The sequence below is a fragment of the Sturnira hondurensis genome, unplaced genomic scaffold (genome assembly GCF_014824575.4).
Source record: "Sturnira hondurensis isolate 20B ecotype Veracruz unplaced genomic scaffold, ASM1482457v3 Scaffold0013299, whole genome shotgun sequence".
Taxonomy (NCBI): domain Eukaryota; kingdom Metazoa; phylum Chordata; class Mammalia; order Chiroptera; family Phyllostomidae; genus Sturnira; species Sturnira hondurensis.
The window spans coordinates 2,057,554-2,080,607 of NW_028085930.1; the positions used below are offsets into that span (position 1 = coordinate 2,057,554).

General features: G+C 53.6%; 1 protein-coding gene across 1 annotated transcript in view; it reads right to left on the minus strand.

Annotated features, from left to right (window-relative positions):
- The window catches only part of ESYT3 (extended synaptotagmin 3), a 55,526-nt gene that overhangs the window by 26,980 nt on the left and 5,492 nt on the right, over positions 1-23,054 (minus strand). Inside the window, exons 2-8 of the mRNA XM_037061197.1 lie at positions 9,946-9,987; positions 7,722-7,856; positions 4,642-4,718; positions 3,017-3,083; positions 2,276-2,365; positions 1,763-1,818; positions 281-401 (exon numbers count right to left, since the gene is read on the minus strand). Coding sequence (XP_036917092.1) covers positions 281-401; positions 1,763-1,818; positions 2,276-2,365; positions 3,017-3,083; positions 4,642-4,718; positions 7,722-7,856; positions 9,946-9,987 — 588 coding nt within the window. The remainder of the gene's footprint in view (positions 1-280; positions 402-1,762; positions 1,819-2,275; positions 2,366-3,016; positions 3,084-4,641; positions 4,719-7,721; positions 7,857-9,945; positions 9,988-23,054) is intronic.

Here is a 23,054-nt window from a genome sequence, read left to right on the forward strand (position 1 = left end):
CGGGGAACTGCCTGTCCCTGAAGGAGGGTGAGAGCGGAGGCATGTGTATGTGTGTGTGTGTGTGTGACCATTCATAGTCCGCAGCCCAGGCCACATAGGGGCACCAGGACCCAGGAAGGAAGGCCACCTGGGTTTTGTCCCTCCCTAGATGGGTGACTCAGTCTTTGCCCTGTAGAAGCAAGGTGTCATGCCCCCCCAGGGCAGAAATAAGAATTACCATGTGAAAATGCACCCTCCCCAACACTGGGCCCTGTGCTCTGCAGCTGATGTGGGTACTCACGCAGGGCAGAGGGAAGCGCAAGTTGGTCACATCCAAGTCCTTCTTCACGGGCAAGGTCACACGGTTGGGCAGTACCAGGTGGGTGGCAATGAGGTCCTCCAGCAGGCTGTCTGACACCTCGCTGGGAACAATGGGTGGGAACATCCGTGTAGGGGTGGCACCATCTCCCCCAGGCCACCTGCCCCTCCACCCATCCCTGGAGCTGCCACAGGAGCAGAGTGCCAGGGTGGACACAGCCCTGACCACTGCCACCCCCAATCCTGCTTTGTTCTACCCCGAGGCATCACAGCATGGGAGCTACGAGTGAGGACCTGAAGCTGTGTGAGAAGCTATGTGACCTTGGGCAGCTTGATAACCTTTGGACCTCAGTTTCCTTGAATCGAAACTGAGGAGCATCATACCCACCTCTGAGCATTTTTACGGGAATGACTTACATGTGGAACGTGCTGAGAGCAGTGCCTAGTGCACAGTAGGTGCCAGCTGACATTTGCTGCCTCAGCCCTGACATCGCACCCAAATGTTCTTTGTCTACTGGCTGACTCTGCCCCCAGGGGGAGCAGTGACAGTTTCTGGAAGAGGACTGGTCACAGTATGTGCTCAGTAAACATTCTCTGGATGAAAAACCTGTGACTGGATCCTGGGTCCAGAGGGCCGAGATCAGTGGGAACGTCCCCCAGTGAGCTAGCAACGGGTCCTCCCCACAGGTCGGGGCAGCCACCTGAGCTGGCGAGCCAGCAGGTGAGTGCCCTGGCTGGCCCAACTGCCCCTCCCTGCTGGGGGTGTGTCCACATAGACTGGAGCCCTTCTCTGCTGGGGGCCTGCAGCTCGGAGTGCAGCACCCCCACCTGCCAGCCCCAGGAAGGTGGGATTTCCCAGACCAGCTCCTCCTCACTGGCACCTGCTGTAAGAACCCCCAGCCCCAGTCCTAGCCTGTGTTTGGGCCATGGTTGGGGGTGGCCACATGGGCTTGTCAGCACACACTCGGTGAGAAGGACGAGGGGAAGTCTCTTGTGTGTGTCCACACCACCACACACTCTTAAGTGTTCTCCCAGGGACCCCAAGACAGAAAATCCAGGCCCTGCTTTTACTGAGGAACTGCCCAGAGAGGTGAAGTCATTTGTCCAAAGTCACACAGTTGCTAACCAGCAAAGCCAGGAGCCTCATTAGCCCACCTGGCTCCTCTAGGACATCACATCCAATTATCCCCTCTGCTCACCTGTGACCTGTGTGTGTGTGCACATGTACATGTGCGTGCACACGTGTGTGTGTGTGTTTTCCAGGCACAGTGTCTATCCAAACAACACTGGTAGCCCCCCAAGCCCCAACGTATCTCCCTTGGATGGGGGAGAACCCAGTGCCTCCCCCTCTCCCCACACAGGGAGCCCAGAGGAGGTCAGCCATTGTGCACCTCCAGTCACTGACTGCACAACCCCCAAGAGCCCCACACTTGGGCTTGGCCTGGCAGTGCTCACAGGCACTTACTTGATTCCTGGTGCATCCAGCAGGTTGGTCAGGCCGGTCCAGTTGATCTGTAGGTGCTGCGGGGCAGAGGGAGGCTGTTAGGCCGCCAAGAGCCAGAAGTCCAGGACTAAGAACCCTCTGCCGAGTGCCTCACACCCACCCGCATGGAGAGCCCAGCCTGCTGGGGGTGTCAGGCAGTGAGGGCACCTCCCAGTCCTGCTCAGGCCCTGGCTCAGGATGGGCCACGGCTGTCAGACCTGCTGCTTCCCTGTCAGGATGACCGCCAGAGTGGCCAGTGCACATGGACCCTGTGTGACCCTGGCAAGGCTCCTCTCTGAGCTGTGTGTGGTCTTGTGGAGAGCTGAGTCAGGAACCTCAGGCTGCCTTAGGGCACACGGGACAGGTGTGTGGAGTGCCCTGGCCTGGATGGGCTTGGGCGGCCTCCAGTCTTGGCTCCAGCCAGTGCCTGGGGCCCAGCAGGCATGCACTCACCCCCAGGGAGTGAGAGGCCTGCCTTGCTTCCATGGGGCTCACCGGCTTTTGAAGAAAGAACATGGTCACGGCTCCCACGAACGGCTTGTCTACCAGGAGAGGGTCCAGGATGATCCGCAGTGTGCCCTGCAACTGGATGGCACAGGGGGCCTGTGGGGGGCCTGTGAGGGGCCTCCCTTCCTCCTGCACCTGCAGCACTCGGCTGAGGCCACCGCTGTCTCACTCAGGCCCAGGCCCATGCCACCCCCAAATACGAGGGCCGCCTGCTGTCACAACAGGGACCACACTCAGAAACGAACATGCCACACCTTTGCCCCCTCTCCAGAGGACCATGAACCCACTGCCTCCCCAGGTGCACTGGACCCAGCGGCCTGCAGCCCTGCCCACATTTCAGGCCGGCCCGGCCCACTCAGCTCCGGTAGTCCTGCTGTGAGACCTTTCCACCTTCTCGATCCTCCCTGGTTTCTAAGCATAGGGTCTGCATTACCCTGTAAACAGGACCTCTCTTCCCTGGGCCACCGACGTCTCTCTGAGGGACTTTACAAACTTTTACAAGTGTGAGGCTGTGAGGCTGAGCAGCAGGCTGGTGAGGCCCAGCCATCACTTCCTGGCCCTATGACCTCTGGCCTGGAGTCCCTCAGTCGTTACCAGCCAGGGTTTGGTGTCATCACCCACTTCCGCAGCCTGCTCTAGTGCAAGCCCATTCTGCCCCCGCTGCCCCCCCACTCTGATCCCTGCCCCAGGGACAGGAAGGGGGGGTGAGTCCTGGCAGGCTCCACTCACCTGGATCCCGTTCACACCAGCCTGTATCTTCTGCAGCTCCACGCTGATCTCACAGTCCCCAATGTAGCTGGAAGTGGGGAGGGAGAAGGAAGGTGGAGAATAGGGGCAAGTGCACTACTCAGAGAGGCTGGGAAACTGGCCCAGCACCCCCAGCCCCAGTCCTGCCTCACCCGGACACGGTCTCTCTCACAGCCTTGGCTTTTCTTGGCTCTGTGCAGACACCAACTTAGGCCCAGACCCTGGGGCGCAGAAGCCCATGTCCCTGCACCAGCAGTCCCAAGCACACCGCCCGCCTCTGCCCATGACAGTGACTCTGGGCACCACCGTGTCCCACGGCACCCCATGGATGTGAAGGAGGGGCTCTTGGTAAACACGGTGCCCACCCCTCTGCTGATGCTATGCTCCTGCCCCATCTCTGCCCAGTCTCTTCCCTGAGGACAGAGCAGCCACACTGCTTACACCCAGCCCTCACCCAGGGTGTTTCTGGGGGTGGGCAAGGGGGGGAGGCAACGTTCTTAGGAGCCTGAGTCCTGCTGGCCGCTCTTGCCAAGAGATGGGCACAGGGAGCCCAGAATGCGTGCCTGCGAGGCTAAGGATCAGGAGACCCTGAGAAGAGTGAGGGGAGGGAGAAGGCGGCCATCAAATACCTGCAGGACACAGGCAGGGGAGCTGATGTCACAGAAATGCTGAGCACCCCCTGAAAGGTCTGGGGTGGGGGGAAGCCTGGGCACTCTGGGAGCCGCCTGAGCTGCCTGGAAAGTGAGGTGGGTACCCCAGATGACCTTGACGGGCCCCAAGCATCCATACAAGGGTCTGTGGCAGTGCCTTGGGGCCAGGATGCCCAATAGCCATCACCAGCCCAACGCACTTGAAACCGGCCCCCAAACGGGGAGGCTGTTCCCCAAGCTGACTCCTTGCTTTCCCAATGTGCCCTCCGTGCCAGCCTCTGGGCTATGGACAGGAAATATGAGACACTGGGAAGGAACGGCAACATTCTGGAACCTCAGGAGTTGATCCTCATTCCTTTAAAACACGGTTTAAATCGCACCACCTCCAGGAAGACTTCCTGGTTTCAATCTCCCTTCTCACTAACTCAAGCCTATTACAAACCTCATTCAAAAAAGATGCCCTTGCCCAACCCACTGAACAACTCCCTCATGTGTCTTTGCATCCTTTGGTTTTTCTGAGGTGACACAGAGCCCAATTCCCTCACAGCCTGTGCTCGGAGCTCCCTGGGCCCCACTACAAGTCCCAGCATCTTCTTGTCACCCTTGCTCCCTCTTGCTGCATCCTCCCTGAGGCAGCTGGTCTGAACCTCCAGGTGACCTGGCCCTGGCTTCTGAGGAAGCGCTGTTGCCTGGGCCTGGGTACCAGAGCACACCGAGGGCCTGGCCTGCTGGGAGAAGCCAGGACGGTGGCTCCCCTGGGACAATCCATTCTCCTGACACTCCTTGTCCCAAACAGGGAACTTGTGCTTCAGCCCAGCACAGGCAAGGGAGCTGTACTCTGAGGGGCGTTCACACCCCAAATTAGAGTGTACATACGCCGCCCCAGCTTCAAACTGACTATTCCCACAGAGTGTGCCCCTGGCCCCCACACCTGGCCCCCACAGGCTCCACACTCACCAGATCTGCAGGTCCAGCACCACCTGCCTCCGGTTGTGCTTGTTGGTGTGTGCCTTGACGCCGTTGACCCTGGGGCACTGGAAGAGATGCCAGGGGGCGAGGTCAGCCAAGGCCTTGCAGCCCAGGCTGCTACTGCCCCATCCCAACCCTGGGTTTTGTCCACTGCAAGCAACATGACCCCGTACTCCTGGGATGAGGCACAAACCCCAAAATCTAACCCACAGCCTCTGTCTGCCTTTGTCACCCCGATACTTCCCACCCTAGAATGTGCACCCTTGTGTCTCTCTCCTACCACCCACTCTGCACCAGGAGCTGGCCTGGGGAGAAGGCAAGGAGCAAGGTGACCGAGCCTGCTCTCATGGGCTCGCAGCCCAGCAAAGGAGACAGCGGGGACTATGGGGGGTGGCCTACACTATCACATGGGCATTTGGGGACTTTGGGAACACCTTCCAACCCAGCTTGGGGTGGGCAGAGGTCAGTGAAGGCTTCCTGGAGGAGGAGATGGCTAAGAAGCAATTCTGGTAGATAAGTAGGGATTGGCCCCCTAAGGGTAAAGCAAGAGGGCAGAGTCCCTGGCTGGGTGGCCTGACCCTGGGAATATGAGGGCCCCAGGCTGAGGCCATAGTCCCCAGCCTCTGGGGCAAGGGCTGAGTCCCTAAATCATTTTTCTTCCCCTCTCTGCCTAGGCTCTTCCCTCCCATGCATTGGAGTGGGGCTAGGCTGTTATCTATCAAGAGTGAAAAATAAATTTCATTTGAGTGCAAGTGAAACACATGCTGACGTGGTTAGGGGCAAAACTCGCTAACATTGGGAACTTAGTTTGAAATGCATTTAGAAAAAGATGACAAGAGTGATAGAGGCATGGATATGAACTAGAGCAAACATAGAAAAGGTTAATTGTACAATTGGATGGTTAATTCTTTCAATGTTTAGTTTTTAAAACTTTTTCATAATAAATATCAAAGACACAATTCGGTCCACCATACTAGAGGAAGCATTCCATCACCTTTCCATTCTCCCCACAGAAAGCGGCACTCACACAGCATTGCCAGCTGAAAGGCTATCAAAGAGAACAGAGCCAAAATGCAGAGAAAGGTACCACAGGAGCCACCGTCCCCCCACCCCCAGCCCTAGCCCTCAGGGGTCAGTTTGCAGGCACTTGTGACAGCTCAGCCAGCCCCAAGACCCCGTGTGCGGAGCCCAGGCCTGGGCAGGGCCGCCCACCTGGAGACCCTACCACAAAGGAGGGAGAACCACTGTCTGCACGTCTGTGCTGTGCTGGTGGGGCCGCGCTCCTAGCCCAGGGCTCACGGTGAGGTGAGGGGTTCACGGCTGGAACTGGGCCCCTCTGGTGCTCTGGGCCAGGTGCCTATCTAAGCACACCGCTCACACAGCCACGCAGAGCAGAGCGGCCCTGAGGCCGGGCCTGGTAGTGATGCCTCACAGCCACCCTTACAAGTGGGTCCTTTCCTTTTACGTGTGAACAGACTGAAGCTCAGAGCAGTTGTGTCACTGGCCCTAGGTTATCAGAGCACAGAGGGGAGCCGGGCATGGACACCAGAATCGGAGGGGGCTGTAAACACTCATGGGGATGAAGGAAGAGGGTGTGGTGAGTGCACTGGGTCCTGGCCAAGCCCAGGAAGATCACTGAGGAGTCCTCTGTGACCCCCACAATGGAGCAGAGTCGGGGTGAGGCCTAGGTGGGAGGAGACAGGATGGGAAGGGCTTTGAATGCCAGGAGACAGGTATTTCTCCTGCAGGGCCAGGGTGTCTAGTCAGCCTCCAGGTCCCTGGACAGGTGCTCCTGGGGTGATAAAAATCATTCCTCAGGACCAGCCGCTGAGAGGCCTGCTTCTGCTGCCAGCAAGGGACCGCCCCCCAGCAGTGCCACATCCCATGGGCACCACCATACTATTGGCCCAGCTGAGCACACCCTGCTATAAACCCAGCAGTGTAAAGGCTGCCAGGCTCTCACCCTGCTGAATTCTACAAATGCCAGCTCAGATAGCACCCCCTCCGGGAAGCCTTCCCTGACTACCACAGCATTCGTGCCCCTCCCCTCCTGAATTCATGCATTCCTCCACCACCTCACCTACCTACACTGCCATGTTGTCATTCACCTGTATACGCATCTGCCTGCACAACAGGACAGTGACCTTCCTGAAGGCAGGGACACAGCTGTGCCCACCTCTGTCTATGGTGCCTCACATGCAGCCCTGCTCAGTCAGTCACAGATGAGTGAGTAAAACAGGAAATGAACAAATGAACCAGCGGGTGTTGGGACCAGCCAGCCCTGGCAGAATCCGAGTGACAGGGCCGGAACGTTCCGTCCAGGGCTCAGGCAGGGACTCACTCCGGGCCTGATGGTTTAGACCTGGGCCCACGCCCTGCGGTTGGCAGACACCTGCTCATTCCGGAGCAGGTTGGAGGCCAGCACCTCCAGTTTACTGCGTGATGGATATCATCGCGGCGCTCTGCCCAGGGGGTGCGTTTTCAGATGACCAAAGAAAGACTCACTCCAAGGGGGCACTTTGGGGCAAGAGGAGTGAAGGGTGGAATCAGATGCACAGCCTAGAATAGGGATGTTACGTATGTGAAATTGAACTTTCTGTAACCCGGGCCACCTATGATCTTCACAGACGTGGCCTGGGTTTGTGACACTGACTGCCATTAGCAGAGCAGCCACACCGTCCCGAGTGAGGGTGTGTTCTCCCAGCCAAAGCCTGAGGGTAGCACGTGTGAACTGTGCATCTCGTATCTGGCTGGCTTCCACCCCACGTGACATCTTTTCAAGACATTTGGAACTGTTTCCCACCCCTCCTCTCTGTTCTCTCCAAGCGCGGCTTCCTTGGAGCCCGCAGAGATGGTGGGGCTGGGCCCTGAAGCTGAGGGGTCGAGGCTGAGGCCCAGGGGCTGGGAAGTGCGGCTGGGGGCCAGGTCCCCTGTGAAGCCCAGTGGGATCTTTTCCCAGCCAAGTGACCTGGGGCAGGGGTTAGGGACGGAGAACAGCACAGCAGGAGAAGAAGGAGAAGGCTGCACAGCAGGCCCAGGACACCCTTCCCGGGAGAGACAGCACTGACCTTCTGTCCGAAGCAGAGCTTGGTGAAGGTGAAGGTCCTCAGGTGGACGCTCTTCTCCCGGATCTTGGGCTCAAGCTTCTCCCGGAACTTGTTTTCCATAATCATGCTCAGGTAGGGCCAGATCTGGGAGATGATCTGTGAGCACAGGAGAGGCCCTTGGTGGGCAGGCTGGGGCCCCTCCCCAGCCTGTCTGCAGCTTTTAGGCCGTGGAGCATGGCCTCCTCTGGTCTAACCACAGCCCTTGCTAGAAATCTAACTTGAAATTTCACTCCAAAATTTAACACTGAAGTGTTATATTTAAAAAATCTATTTAAAATACTGGTATATACGTATGAGAACCATGGGATCCTTATTCTTCACTACCTGTCTGCCTGCCTCCCCACCCATCTGCCCAGCTATCCGTCCATCTGTCCGTCACACATTGGACAACTCCGCAGTGGTTCTCACACGTGCACAGGCAGTGGACCCCCCAGGCCTAGAGCTGTTTTGTGGAGCGCCATGAAATGGTCATTCACCGAACCTAACATTACCACGCCTTTCGGTTCTGTGCTAAAAACATAAATTATCTGAACCTTCATTGTGGAATAAATATTTAGCAGCTGGCTAGAAGTTTAAGAGAAAGAAATCACAGAGAAGAAACTTAAATTGTTTCCTGTGGATTTAGCTTTTTTCTAGCAACGAGAAAGGGCTGTCTTCTGCAGATTTCTATGGCAAAAGGATTCATGGTGCAGGTCTGGGAACACGGGCAGGGCCCGGGGGCAGAGAGGGCGGGTGGCAGAGATGGAGCCTGGTGGCCAGAGACGGCGATCGGAGAGGGTGCAGAAGAAGGGCGAGCCAACCGATGGGCTCTGTTTGGGGTAAAGGCTTTTTCTTCTTCCTTCCCTCAGACTTGGACCTCGGTTTAAAAACGCGCCTCCCCTTTCCAAGCCCCTGACTGGAGGAGCCTGGAGACGTGAGGTTTGTCCCCATCTCTCTCAGGGGCCTGTCTAGGGGCTGGTCGCATCTTCCTGTCTTGCTGCTTTGCCATTTGCCAAGTGCCCCTTGTGCACTAAGCTCTTTGCCCTAGTGTGTGGCTCGTCTGCACACTGTTTCTGCACCTGGGAGCCTCGTCCCACTGGTCTCTGTGTTGGTGCAAGAAAGATGTCACACATCGTGTGGGGCCTGGGAACAAGCAAACACACAGAACAGCACCTTTCGAGTACAAGGTGTGTCCGGGCAGCCCTGGGCCTGCACGCATCCACAGAAATCTGTTCACACCTCTTAAAGGGGCAAACCACTTCCTCCAAAGTTTACCCAAGAGGCTGAAAACAGTTTTTGACCCACTTGCAATGGCATTTTGGGTAACAGGAGCATAGCAACTGCAGATCAAAACACATCGGGAAGTCCTTTTTATATCTAACCCAAGTCATTCCTGCTCAGGGCTGAGCCTGTATCAAGAACAGAGGCAAGGTCTGTGTTAGACACAGTCAGGAGGCTCACGGAGGGCTGCACGAGCCTTCACATTTAGGGGCAGGTTTGGGCAGATCAGGCGGGAATCAGACTGATTTCTCACTGTAAGGGGCGTGAAGGGCAGACGTGGAGTCCCAGAGCCCAGCCCAGGGGCAGCTGGCAGCAGAGCCCACAGGGAGTTCCCTGTGTGACCCAACAGCAGTCACGCCTGTGGTGACGGCTAGCCCGCACCCACGATGCGGCCAGGCACTGAGGTGCGTCAGTGACCTCGTTAACCCTCACAACAGCCACGCGCACGGGCAGGGACCACAATTATTCTCATTGCTCAGAGGAGGGAACCAGCTCTGGGACGTCGGGCAGCCTGCCCAGGTCACCCGGCCAGTGCGGGCGGGTCTGGGCTGGGAGCCAGGCCATGGCCAGAGGCAGTCATGGAATCAGCCCCCTCCACTCCTGAGGAGGGCCTAAACCGGGCCTGGGGCCGCTGGAGGCCGCACTTTTCTCTCTAGCATTTTCTAACCTCTCTGCTGCCTTCTGAATTAATGGCACAATTAAACATGTTTTTTTCAAAGAAAAGTCATGGCCTGGTGATGAGAAGCAGCAGGAGGGCGGTAAGGGCTAAGGGGAGAGACAGACAGAAGGCCCTGACCCCAGCGACCCCAGGGAGGGACTTTGTCCACGTGCGGCCCCACCCCCATCCCTGCAGTGACTCGGTGACTCGGCAGCAGACAGCTGGGCAGGACCAGGCCTGGGCAAGGCCAGCCCCCAGGGGCCTTACCTTGTTGGCCCACTCGACACGCTCCACATCCGGAAAGTGGATCTGAAAAACAGAAGCCCAGGGGGCAGTTAGACTTAGGACCTACAGGACCCTGGGAAGCAGATGGCTGCCAGGGTAAGCCAGGCAGTGCCGTGGGGCGCGTTCCCACTCCCACCAGCATCCAGCACCCGTGGCGCCTGGCCAGCGACCCGGCCAGCCCTGCCCTCAAGGACCACACCATCCAGTGGGGCAAGCTGCAAATAATGCGTCGGCACCCACGCACGGCTGTGACACCGACACGGTGCGGGGCGCCAGCTCTAGCTTGGGGTGCCCTGTGAGTGGCTTTGGGGAGACTTCTCTCCCCTCATCCTGAGCCCACGGGGCTGCAAGCCACTCAGTTCCCTCGCGCAAATAAGGCCTGCCTTCCCGGTGGAAGGTTGGGACCCCCGCTTGGGTGCTCCCCCCAGGGCAACACCCAGCTCGCTCCTGGCCAATTCTGTCCCCCTTGTTCCTTTTAATGACACGAGTATTGCTCAGTAGAAAAATCAGAGAATGTAGCTACGCAAAAGGGAAAATATTTTATCAGAGAATGCCACCCAGTGGTAATAGTCGCTAGCTGGTTGATACATTTCTTTCCAGTCTTTTCCAGAAACAAGTATGTGTATTTTTTATAGAAATTGAGGTCATAGTGCCTTTTTTGTAGCGTGTTTTTGACTTAAAGATACAGTGTGAATGTGCTGACTGTAAAGGCAACTGTTGTCAGTGTGAGAACTCAAAAAGGCATCGCGTGCTTTCCATCATCCTCAGGGGAGTAGGGCTGCTGGGGGACCCTGCTCAGTTCCCAGAGCCCCGCCCAAGCCCTCCCCTCCCCAGCCAGCAGACCCTCAGGCTGGTCAGCAGCACAGCTTCCTCCAGGTCACAGCCCCGGGACAGTGCCTGCTGGGTGAGTCCTGCCCTGTCCCTGGTTGGGGGCAGAGCTCCCCAAGACGAAGCGGAAAGCCTGTTGTCTAACCTTTGCATGACACGATTTAAGGGAGCTTAACAGCCTCCCCATGAGAGTCTCAATCTCCAAAAGTATTTGCTGAGACTTTAAACCACCCCCCACCCCCAGGGCTTCTGGGATGGACAGAGGGCAATGAGCGTATGAGCGGCTGGCACAAAACATGAATAAAACGTCAACAATGGCCATTGCTGTCACCGTGCCCCATGTCCCGGTGCACAAGGCCAGCTCCAGATGGGCCTGGGACTGCCCAAGGTGGAGAAAGGGCCTGACCTTCCCAGTGGGGATTGGGGCTCACTGTCCAGGGACAGAGGGGAGGTGCCCATGCAGCTTGCACGCCCAGTGCGCACTCTGAAGCCCCAGGGTGCCCTGAAGGCCCAAGGTCCTGGTGCTCAGAAGCTGGCCAGGACCCCTTGCCCAGGAGGAGAGCCATTCCCAAAGGAGGGATTGGACAACCGAATTCTCTTGGAACACAGTGTAGAACAGCCTGAGAGGTCAGAGGAGCCCAGTGCTTCTGAGACTCCTGGGCTATCATGCCATTCGCCCAGCCTCCGTTTCCCCAGCTCTGGGCAGTGGCCCATACTAACCCGGAGAAGCATCCTATATCCTGAGGTGCTGAAGGAATAGCTGATTCCCAGAGGGAGTGCTGGCCCAGCCCCCAGGAACAGGGGGCACTGAGGGGGAAGTGGGGTCAGGCCCCCCAGCCTGCTCACCACACAGTCCCTACAGTCAGGGTCCAAGTGAGCTACCTGGAGAGTGGAGGGTGGGACCCTCTCACTGCCCCCACCCTGGGGCCCAGCACTAAGGTAAACACTTCTGCACGTGGGTCCTGCGAGGGCCCCCAGCCACACCATGGCCTCATTCCCTCCCAGCTCTCAGTACAGTGACCTTGACCTTCTTCGTTCCCACCAAGGCCTGCACATACCATCTTGTGGGTCTGAAACACACTTCTCTACCCCCCTTTGATTGCCCCACTCATCACCACATCTGACTCCACTTCTTTCAGGCAGCCTTTTCAGATCTTTCCCGTGGAGGCTGGCTGTCCCTGTTGCGTGTCTCTACCGCAGCATTTCCCGCATGTTGCTAGAGCAGCTTGCTCTCACATCTTGCCTCCTGAGCAGACTGGAAGCCCTCTGGAGCTGACTCAGCCTTGATCTCTATTAGGGCCTATCCCTGGCATGTGAATGTCTTAATAAATATTTGTGTAATGAATGAATGAATGTCTGAATGAATGAATGCAAGGTGTTTGCCCTCAATTTGCTCCCAGGCCAGGGAAGGAAGCAGGCAATTCACAGGTCGTTCCAGTGCAGGATCAGAGCCAAGGAGGACAGGCAGAGGGGGACATCTTAGAGGGGAGTCTGGCTACAGCTGGGCTCTCACGGGCATCTCTGGCTGGACCCCCTACCTCTCCCCGGACCCTAACCACTGCACTTCCCACCCATCCTGCCCCAGGGCAAACCACATCCATACCCCTTGCCCCAGGTGGTTCTGCGCCACTGGGAGCTGAGAAGTTCTGATCTGCTGGGCCTGGAAACGGGATCCAGGTTGGCCGGTCCAACCCCAGCCACACTTGGGAATCAGACCGATTCCTGAGCTGGCCCACGCCTGCTGAATCAGTGCCTCAGGGTGGGGCCTTCTATTTTATTTTGAACAAGCTCCTGGTAAGATCCTGGAGTTCAGTCAGGGGTGACTGGGGGGAATCACTGACCAGCCCATCTCTTGCTTCAGAGTGACCCACACTCACCCTGAGAGTGAGGACAGCAACAGAAGGCCCAGGGCCTGCACTGATGAACTTTGCCCCGGGTCTCGAGGTCGCCCATGCCTGAATCTGAAGCTTCTTGCTGTGAGATCCTACAGTGAGCCTGAACTCCTGGACAGAGCAGCAAATCAGACCAAGAAAATAAGAGAGCATGGGTCGCCCCATTCCGCCTTGGGCCCCCTGAAGGCCCTGCCTGGGCCTGGCTCTCAGCACCTCCCGTCTTTCCCCAGGAAGCCAATGGGAGAGCCAGGCCACCTGCTCTGTGTCCCTGAGTGGGTTCTGGACCAGGGAATGAAATTGAGAGGGGGCAGCTCCCTGTACCCAGTGCTCAGTCTGATGTGAACCAATTAGTTATTTTTCCACCACCAGGGGCCTTTTTTAGGTCTTTCCCTACTCCAAATTCTCAAAGCTATTTTGTTTTTATCTATTGGAGTCATATTTCAATAGTTGAATTTAGGTCCACAGTCTGTCTGGAATATTTAATAGTGGGTAAGACAGGCTTATAATTTCATTTCTCTTACACTCTGAGGCAGTTTTCTAAGATCACATACCACCCCCTCCCCCCCCACCAAAGAGGTTGTCCACTTTTGTCCTAACTTATGAGGCTACTTCCCTCATAAACCAGCATCTGCGTGGTTCTGAACTTGGCACTGAACCCCATGTCCTGTTCCTGAGCTGGAACCGTTCTGTTTCAATTGCTCCAGCTTTGCCACATTCCCTGGGGTAAGGTAAATCCATCTTGCTGCTTTTCTTTCTCAGGCTGATTTTTAGAAAATAGTGACCTTAGAATCATCTTGCCAATCTTCAAAAAAAAAGTCCCCTCAGGTTTTGATTGCTCTATTTTTTTAACTTATGGGTTAATTTGTGGGAGAACTGACATCTTCGCAATATTAAGCGTGCATCCACGAATATTTCCCTTCAGTCACTTTGGTTGTATCCACGCAGGATCATAAGCTGCTTTCTGTTGAAGTCCTGTACGTTTTCTTGTTGTTGTTAGTTACTTTGTGGGTTTTGTGGTCGTTAGAAATTTCATTTTCTGGGCAACTTGGTTGCAATCTGTTACTAGTTGTAATAATTCATCGATTCCCAGAGGTTATTCACATACATTTAGAATCTTCAAATAACGACCATTCTTGTCTTTTACTCCCTGCCCTTTTCCTATTATTTCTCTTGTGTGACTTCCTTGGCCGAGACTTCTCGTCCTGTGCTGCGGGCAGCTGGGTGACAGCGGCCCCTCAATTCTGTCCCTGCCTCAAAGGCAATCTGCTCCATCAAACATGGTTCTGCTGTAGATTTTCAGAGGACAGCCTCTATCAGATTGAGGAAGTTCTTTTCAGCTTCTAACTTCCCAAGACCTCCCATTATTAACAAGTATTGGACTCTATTCAATATTTTCTTGTATCAATTATTGAGATAATCACATTATTTTTTTCCCTTTCATCCACTAATGTGATCAACTTAACTGAGGTTTCTTTCTAAGGCAGAAGCATCTCAAGCTCCCGGGTTAAGCCCCCCTTTTTGAAGGATATTTAGTTGGCCTGACATTTCACTTAGGTTGTATACAGTCACGGCTCAAAGTGACGCCTACAGCTTTTGTTCTTCTACAGTTCATATCTGGTATTGGTGTGAGGATTTTACAGTATTTCGTAAAATGAGTGAGACAGCTTAGCTAAGCCTCCTCTTTTCTGGAACAACTTGCAAATATAGAAACTATCTGATGCATGAAGTTCGGGGCATCTTACCAGTAAAACCATCTTTGCCTGAGGCTTTTGGGGGTGGTAAATGACCACTTTTCTTTTCAGTGGTTAGCGGTGTGTTCAAGGTCTCCTTATTGCTTATTGTGGTAATTTTGGCATTTACATCATTCTAGAAATGTATTTCATCTAGGTTTTTAAGTCTAATGATGTATACTTGTTTATAATGTTTTATTATTTTAAATCTGAAATATCCACATTTATTCCTTTTCACTCCATATTTTATTTTCATCCTTTCTGTTTTTTGGATATAATCAAACTTCGACAAAAATTTTGCCTATTATATTCATCTTTTCAGAAAACTAACTTTAGTTGGTGTTAATAATTTTCTGTCCCCCTTTGTCTTATCATGTCTATTTTCATCCTTCATCATTTCCTTATTTCTTTGATCCAAACCTGTTGTTCTTACTGTGTGAAGTGTCTGATCACCTGGCCGCTGTGCACACCTGGAACTAATGCAAAATAACACGGAATGCAGAGTGCAACTCAAAACACAAATCTGTTGGTTTTTTATGTTTTTAGAGTTGAACTTTACGAATCTTAGTGCTGAATACTGTTATAAATTCCCCTACAATTTTTAACCTAGTGTTTTCATTGTTATTCCAGTCTCCATTTCTTTGATAATTTCCACATGACTTCCCCTTAAACAGTGTTTTTTTAATAGTAATGTTTTCAAATGTGAGATTTCTATAGCTACCTCTTCACTGCTGTTTTCTGATTTCACGTCTTTGTGGTCTAAAACAGCCCGTAGGGGACAATTCATTGGAATATGCTGGTCATACCTCTGTGGCTGCAAGCCGTGATGCATCTCTCTGTTCCATGTATGATCAAGTTATTAATCATGTCGCTTTAATATTCCTTATCCTTGCTTGCTCTTTGTCTACGTGAGTTTTCATTTCCAGAGAGGAGCATGTTAAAACTTCCAAGCTCAACACCTGATTTATCTCCTTCTCTGTGCTGCTTGTCAGTTGTTGCTATATAAACTGGATAATATATAAGGGCATGGTTATTATATCTTCTTAATAATGGCTACTCTTGAGAATGTAACATCTTTGTCTTTGAAACACATTTGAGTTATATTCTGTTTTGTCTAACGTGAAAATCGCTGTTCCAGCTCTATGTTTCAAAGGTGCCCAGTTATATTTTTTCCAACCCTATTTTCAACCCCTTTGAGCTCATGCCATGTCATGTCAGTTAACACTCCCCTTAATCCCGAATGAGATTATAAAAAATAATAAATGGGGCCAGAGCTGCCATCCTGGAGAAACAAGCTTGCACATTTTATATCTCAAACCGTTGGAATGTTAGAACAGGGCAAAATCACCTTTGGACTGGGCCCAAAGTAACATTATACTCCCAGAAAACTGTTTGCAAAGATAACAAGAAAGGAACTAGTATGACTATCAGACTAATAACTACCAGACTAAAGTTAAAAACCTTGTTTGGAATTATTGTCACTATGTTCGCTTATCTGCATCAATAGAAATGCCTTCCTTCTATTTTTTTAAAAGACTTTTAACTTATTATTTAGAGAGGGGGGAAGGGAAGGAGAAAGAGAGGGAGAGAAAAATTGATTTCTAAGAGAAATATCAATTGATTGCTTGCCTCTCACTCACCCCCACCATGGACCTGGCCCAAAACCCAGGCTTGTGGCCTGACTGGGAATCAAACTGGCAACCTTTTGGTTTGCAGGCTGGCGCTCAACCCCCTCAGCCACACCAGCCAGGGTGCTTTCCTTCTATTGACATAGTTGTTCCTCTTCCCTTTCTCATAAACACCCTTAGCCTTTCTCTCCTAATATAAACATTATTTGGGCTTCTGCCTGAATCAGTGCTTCCCCAATAGCTGTCCATTGATCTCAAACAAATGTTCGTTGCCTCCCTTTTGGAAAGGCCTTTGTTTTTAGGTTAACAAGCTCCTGTTTACAGATAAGAAAAGCTCAGAGGCTACCCAAGGTCACCAGCAGTGGAGTGCTAGAGCTGAGATCCACCCGGGGCTGCCTGGGCTTTGCACTCCGCCCACTCACTCTTCTTCACACACACTGTTTCCCCCGCCGGACAGGAAGTCTAGTTAGCAGGGTACTACCCTCATGGGCCCTGAGTTCTCACTGGTAGGCCAAGCTTTATCACTTACAAAAGGCTGTTCCATAAACACTTTTACATGATCTTCCTAGTGCCATATAAAGCGAACAGCAAAAAAATACAATGATCCGCATTTTACAGATGAAAGACTCAGAGACTAGGACCATATCTTCTCAGCGTTTGAGCCCAGCCTTCAAACGTTTTCTCATCTATTTCCCCTCCCCATCCTCCACCAGAGAGGTCAGCATTTGGAATGCATTTGGAATGTATGCATTTGTTAGTGTTTTGTTGGCCTATTCATGGTGCGTTTTAAATGTAACCTCTGTCCACCTCAGTTTTCCCATCTGTAAGGCAGGTATGGTACTGCCAGCTCTACAGAGTTCCCGGCTGAGCACCCTTCCTGACTCAGAGTAAAGGCTCCAGAAGGGATGCCTTTTTGGAAGTTGAACAGACCCTCTGACACCTTTGAGCCTAGGTACACGCCAGGAACAAAGTCACCAGGGCTATGTGTCTACTTCTGCCTGACCCGAACAAAGCCCAGCGAATTCTCTACCGAGTCTCTTGGTGCCCGTAGCTCTGTCCGCTGGAAGACCACTGAGACAGGAGAATAGAAAGTGGGAAGTCTGGCCCAGCTGGTGTGGCTCAGTGGACTGAGTGCTGGCCTGTGAACCAAAGAGTTGACAGTTCTGTTCCCAGTCAGGGCCCATGCCTAGGTTTCGGGTCGGGTCCCTGGTGGGGGTATGTGAGAGGCAACCAATTGATGTATCTCACACATTGCTATTTCTCTCACTTTCTTTCTCCCTCCCTTCCCCTCTATACATACATACATACACACATACATACACACACAGGAATAGGGAAAGGATGATGCAGAGAGAGTGGCTGAGGCCACAGAGGCAGCGTTGGTGTTGATTGCTGCTTCCCTGGCCTCCGCTGACCGGCTGAGGGAGCTGTGCCCCAGACCAAGGCAGCCACACACTGTTTGGGCCCAATGCCTGCGAGGTGTCCACGGAAAGTCCGGCCAAGGCGGGAGGGGCTCCACGGTGAGGTGCAGCAAAGGCACCCAGGCAGGGCCTCCCTGTCTTGTGTCTTTCCCTCACTCAGCAAAGAACGGGAAGGCAGAAAAGGAAGTGGCTCACGGTCAGACTGACACCTCGAGTCACCGCTCTCCTGTTCCAGTCCCCACAATGTAGGGGGCATCTGGGACCAGCAAGGGGAAGACAGCCACCCCCCCCTGGCAGTGCCAAGACTCAGACAGTGGTTCTCAAGCTTTCTGCACAAAAACACCACCTGGGCGCCATAAAAGCCTGGATTCTTGGTTAGGGCCCTCGGGAGTTTTGGTTCAGGAGGACTGGGGCCTGGTGCTGGAAACTTGCATCTTTAAGAAGCTACCCAGCTCGTTCTGTGGGTGGTGGAGGAGTGGGTACACAGGGCTCCCGGCTGCAGGGCTGGCTCCGGCCCTGGGTGAAGGTGGCCCCTGTGGCCCTGGGGCTCACGCTAGGGCTCCAAAGTCACAGGTGGGTCTCCACTGTCACTCCTGGGAGAACACTCCTTTCTTGCCAGCAATCTAGGGCCTCAATCCTTCTACAAAAGGAGTAGCATTTGTGCCACTAAAAGCGGGGGGGGGGGGGGGGNGGGGGGGGGGTGTTGAAGAGTGAGCAGGGAGAAAAAACCCACATCACAATTCCGCTGCCCTTCCCCCTAAAAGCTGAGTCATTACCCACAACCTCCTCCCACCTCCCATCCCATGGTGCTTTCTGCAGCCAGGCAGCAGGAGTAGGAAGTACACAGGGGCCTGAGGACCGGGGTCTGGTCCTGACTCACTTCCTTCGGCCTCAGCTTTCCCGCTGATGGTTAATCCCTATGCTGCCCAGATCTACCATTGAGAGAGATAATGGACGCAAATCCACTTCTAAATGGAGACAGATTCAGCACTTCTCTGAAGGTTCCTCCAGGGGAACACGAACGCTATCCCGACTGACATATTACAGGTGTGAGTTTGTCCCCAGAGAAAGCCTGGAAATTGCCAAGTGGGTAGGTCAAGTCGCCAGGATCTCCGATGCCTGCTAGTACCCCTGCAGTCTCCCCCGGGGAAGCTTCAATGGACAGGGCTCAGCCCGCACCTGAGGCCTCCCTAAACTCACACACCTCTCTCCGCTCTTAGTGTGCTTGAGCCCAAGCCTCCTGGACAGGGTGGGCTCCTGCTTCAAAGACAGCGTGTTCAGACGTTGGCATGGGAGTGGCAGCAGTGAGCAGAGGCAGGCTATAAGGCAAACTCCAGGCTAAGTCGTTGTCCCAGGCTAGCAGAGGCCAGCAGGGAGGCCCCCATCGATCTTTAGGTAGTCATCTATTTCTTTTATTCATTTAGGAAAAATGACTCCACAGTGGAGCCAGAGTGACGGTGGCTTTGCACTGGGGCAGAGGCCCAGGCAGGGCCCACAGGTAGGTTGGGCTGGGGAGGCCTGGCAGGGGATCTGGCCCCCAGGCCCTCTGGGCAGGGGGCAGAGGACAGAGGGCTATACTCCTGTCACTAGGGGAATCGTGCTCCTTCACAGGCACAGTAGCTCTTCCAGGCCATGTGCAGACACACAGACTCAGAGACATACAGACACACTCACAGAGACACACAGACACCTACAGATGCACACACAGCTAGAGAGACGTTCACAGAATCACACACACACACACACACTCCCTGTTCTGGGGGAAAGAAGAGCCTCACAGCCCTCCCCTGCTCCTAACGACCCTCCCCTGCTCCTAAGGACTTTCTCTCTCACATACACCCGCTGACTCCAACTGGTGCTGCCGGCGTCCTCCCCAGCTCAGAGGACAGGGGAGAGCCTCATCTGGGGTGTCCTGCAGGAAGGCCTCGCACAGGGAGGCCACACTGGACCCCAGGTGGGCTCCTGTCTTCCTGAGAGAGCGGTTCCTCTTCCTCCATAAACAGTCCCTCGATTTCACTCCCTTTTCTCCTGATGAAGCTTGGCCTTCTGTTCTTTTCCCTGTGTCCTTGAGAGGTAAAATTCAACCATAAAAACTGCTTTTAAATCTGCCCACTCCTCTGTTTGACATCACCCCAACAGGGCTTTGAGGGGAAAGTATTGCTTTGCCAACTCGAAATTCTCTCCAGTGCTGTTCTGGAATCGACACTCCCTAATGACACACCCAGCCTACAAACTGGCCTCCGTCGCCTGGACCCAGCAGGGGGACAACTGAGCGGAAAGCACCCCAAAGGCTGCCATCAGAGACACCAACACTGGTGCCGGGAGCCTCCTGTCACCTTTGCTGAGGCATAAGGGTGTGGAACTGTCCACAGAGTCATTTTGTCAAGGACACCTGAGTACAGTGGTAAACTGCCAGCAGTTCAATGATTCAGTTAGCTTCGGTATTGCCTAGAAGTTAACAAACTTATCCTCTTATATATCAAACCACTAGAAGACTAATAATAATAATAATAATAGGCAATGCTGATAAGGCCACAGTGGAGTGGGAACAAGAATCTTTAAAATGTTCATAAGCTTTGACACATCAATTGAACGAGTAGGAATCGATAGTAAGGAGCATGAGGAATATGAAGTAAGATTTATATAGAGACATTGACTGCAGCATTTTTGGTGAGAGCCTGCTAAGTACCGGGCACTGAGCTGGGAGCTGAAGGTACAACAATGAACAAGAAATGGGCCTTGCCTTAAAAGTGCATTCGGGCTGAAGGAAAAGTCTGTCCCCAAAACAGGCAGGTGCAAGTCAGCGTGGGAAGTGCGGTGATACAGACACGCTCGGGGTACTGTGGGGGCCTAAGAAGGGTCCTCCAGCAGGTGCCTGAACTTGGACTTGAAGGAAGAGGCAAGGGAACCAGACTGGCAGATTAGAAAGAGAACTTCCAGACAGACAGAGAAAACACCACCCACCTCAGCTAGCCACGCGAACAGAGCAACCCTGGAAATACCAGCAATTATCAGCGTCAGAGAGATGGCTAAGTAGCATATGGTATAGTCATGTTAAGGATGTCATGATCCTCACACATGTTTTTGGAGAATATGTTCTCCATAATATGTTAAACATCAAATATGAAAAAAGGGTACACTTTTTGAAAACAGCTTTTACGTATACCCTCTACACAATGGAAGTACACTCAAATACAACATCTCTTTGCGTGAAGAGATTGTAAATGCTCATTCTAATTTTTACTTTCAGGCCATTTCCAAATATCCTACAATGGGAATATTTGTACTTTTATAACCAGAAAGACTATATTTTGAACAAGTTGATAACCAGTTACTTTTAAAAGTATACGCAATATAGGCAAAGCAATGGAGTGGGCGTTTCCTGGGTCTTGAAATATCCTACATCCTAGAGAAGTCCCTTGGCTTTTTACTCTGCCTGTTTGAGGACTCGTGACTCCTGGCACACGGGGAGGGGACTTCTGAGACAGGACTGTGCAGCCTGCACCCCTACGGAGCGTGGGTTTGCAGGAGCCAGGCCCTGACTCCCGGTGGGTGGGAGGGAGTCCATCTCAGACCCTTGGCCTGAAATGACAAGGTGTGTAAAGAGAATGAGGCTTTGCCCCTTTAACAGTTCCCATGGGGAAGGCATCTTAACTTTTCTCTGCTATTTGCACTATGTGAGGAGGAGGAAAAAGGAAATCACTTACCCCAAGCACATGTGAATGCTTTGAAGCTGTAAGCCCTAGGTTTCCTGAGATTTAAAAATCCCTAGAACTCTTCCAGACTATTCTGAATGGAGAGGGGTGGGGCCTGAGGAGGAAGGGAAGGCTGGGCCCGGCTCCTCCAGCTGTGCTGTGGTCCCACAACCATCAGGAGCCAGCCCACCCCTCCCGGCGGCTACCCCAAAGTCACTGGGGACATTTCCACAGAAGTGCTGTCATAGCTCTGGCCCAGGAGGCCAGAGGCCAGTGGAAGCTATAGATCAGCTCTCCACACTGGACAGGGGGCCACAACAGGGAGAAGGACAGGGGCTTTCGCACCTTCGGCCCTGATCCTCACCCACCAGGTAACCTCTCAATTCTCAAGTCCTCAGGCACTTGGCTTAGAGCAAAGGTTGCCATGGACACCACTGCCCCAGAAAGATTCAGCCCCTTAAAATTAAGCATCAGGCAGCCGCAAGTGAGTTTGGGTACCAGGCCTTGCCGTCCAGACGTGCTCACCCAGGATGAGATGATGAGCTCCAGTGGCCAAACCTCTTGGAAACTCTGGGCCCCGAACCCCTAACCCCTACTGCAGCCAGGGACCCCAAAGTGCCACTTGCTCAGGGGAGACTGACTACCTGGGCCACTTCCAGCTGGGTTAGGTGCCCTCCCCCAGGCTTTCGCAGAGCCTTGCACCACTGCCCTGCAAGACTAATCACCTTGTGTCAGAAAAGGCTGTCCCCGAGGCTCTGAATCTCATTTAGCCCACAGGTTCCTCCAGGGCGGGAACCTGTGTCGCCCGTGCTGTGGGCCAGCCTATGGAACTGTGTCTGACGCACTGCAGAGGCCTTGGATGGATGGTTGCCCACTGAGTAAAGGATGCCTCAGATCCCTGTGCCGGGCCTGGAGGGAGGGAGGCCCACGTTCTGTCCCTCTCTTGCCCAATTCTGGCCCAGGATGTAAGTCCATGAAGCATCACTAAGACATGGGGCAGAGACCCAGAGGCATGACCCAAACTTGCCTTGCCTCTTGCTTCCTGAAGACAGGCCTGACTCCAAGCCATATGAGTGACCTCACAGGGCTTCAGGGACTTCATGGGTAGGAAGTCCCCAGTTCCAAGTGGCCCCCAACCAGTCGTGATGCTTAAAACCCGGTTCCACACACTAGCTCCAAGAACTGAGCTTTGTAATCTAACTTGAGAGAGCCCAGCCTAGCCTGGAGCCATCCTTGCATTTACTTCCCCTAATTAACAAAAGTCTCAGTACAGGACAGACCACAAGAGCCTGGGCCCTAGAAGACTGGGGCTCCACCCATAGAAGGAATGCCAAACTCTCAGGAAAGGAAAGCACTCAACCCTGGCCATCTGCCTGAATGGCTGGCACAGAGGCTTCGAGGGACCGTCCCAACAGACCAGCATCCCAGAAGGCTCACCACTCCGGGGGAGGGTTTACCCTTTGGCCGTCATCCCTCGGATGCACCCAATCAGGTGGAGGGGAGGCTGAAAGGTGGGTCCTGTGGGCACCAGAGAAAAGCCAGCTGGGGACTAACTAGTCATGGCAGACTCTTAGAGCCAAAAAGACTCTACAGGATACCTCCTAAATCCTCAGCATTTCCTGAGAGAAATTGGGGACCCAGAGAAGACAGGGGAACCTTGGCAAGGTCCCCAGTGAATGAGCACAGACTCCAAGTCCACACCTATCACAGCACATCTCTTCAGCCCACCCCGCCCCAGGAGATACACAGGGTTCATTTTTCCCTAACAAGGCTGCCAAATGATGGCTATCAGCTGGCCTGGCCAGACCTGAGACCACAGGCAGACAAAATGCCGAGTTTTCTAACAGTTTTTTCCTCTCTCCACCTGGCCTTAGGCCCTCATCCCCCAAACGCCTCC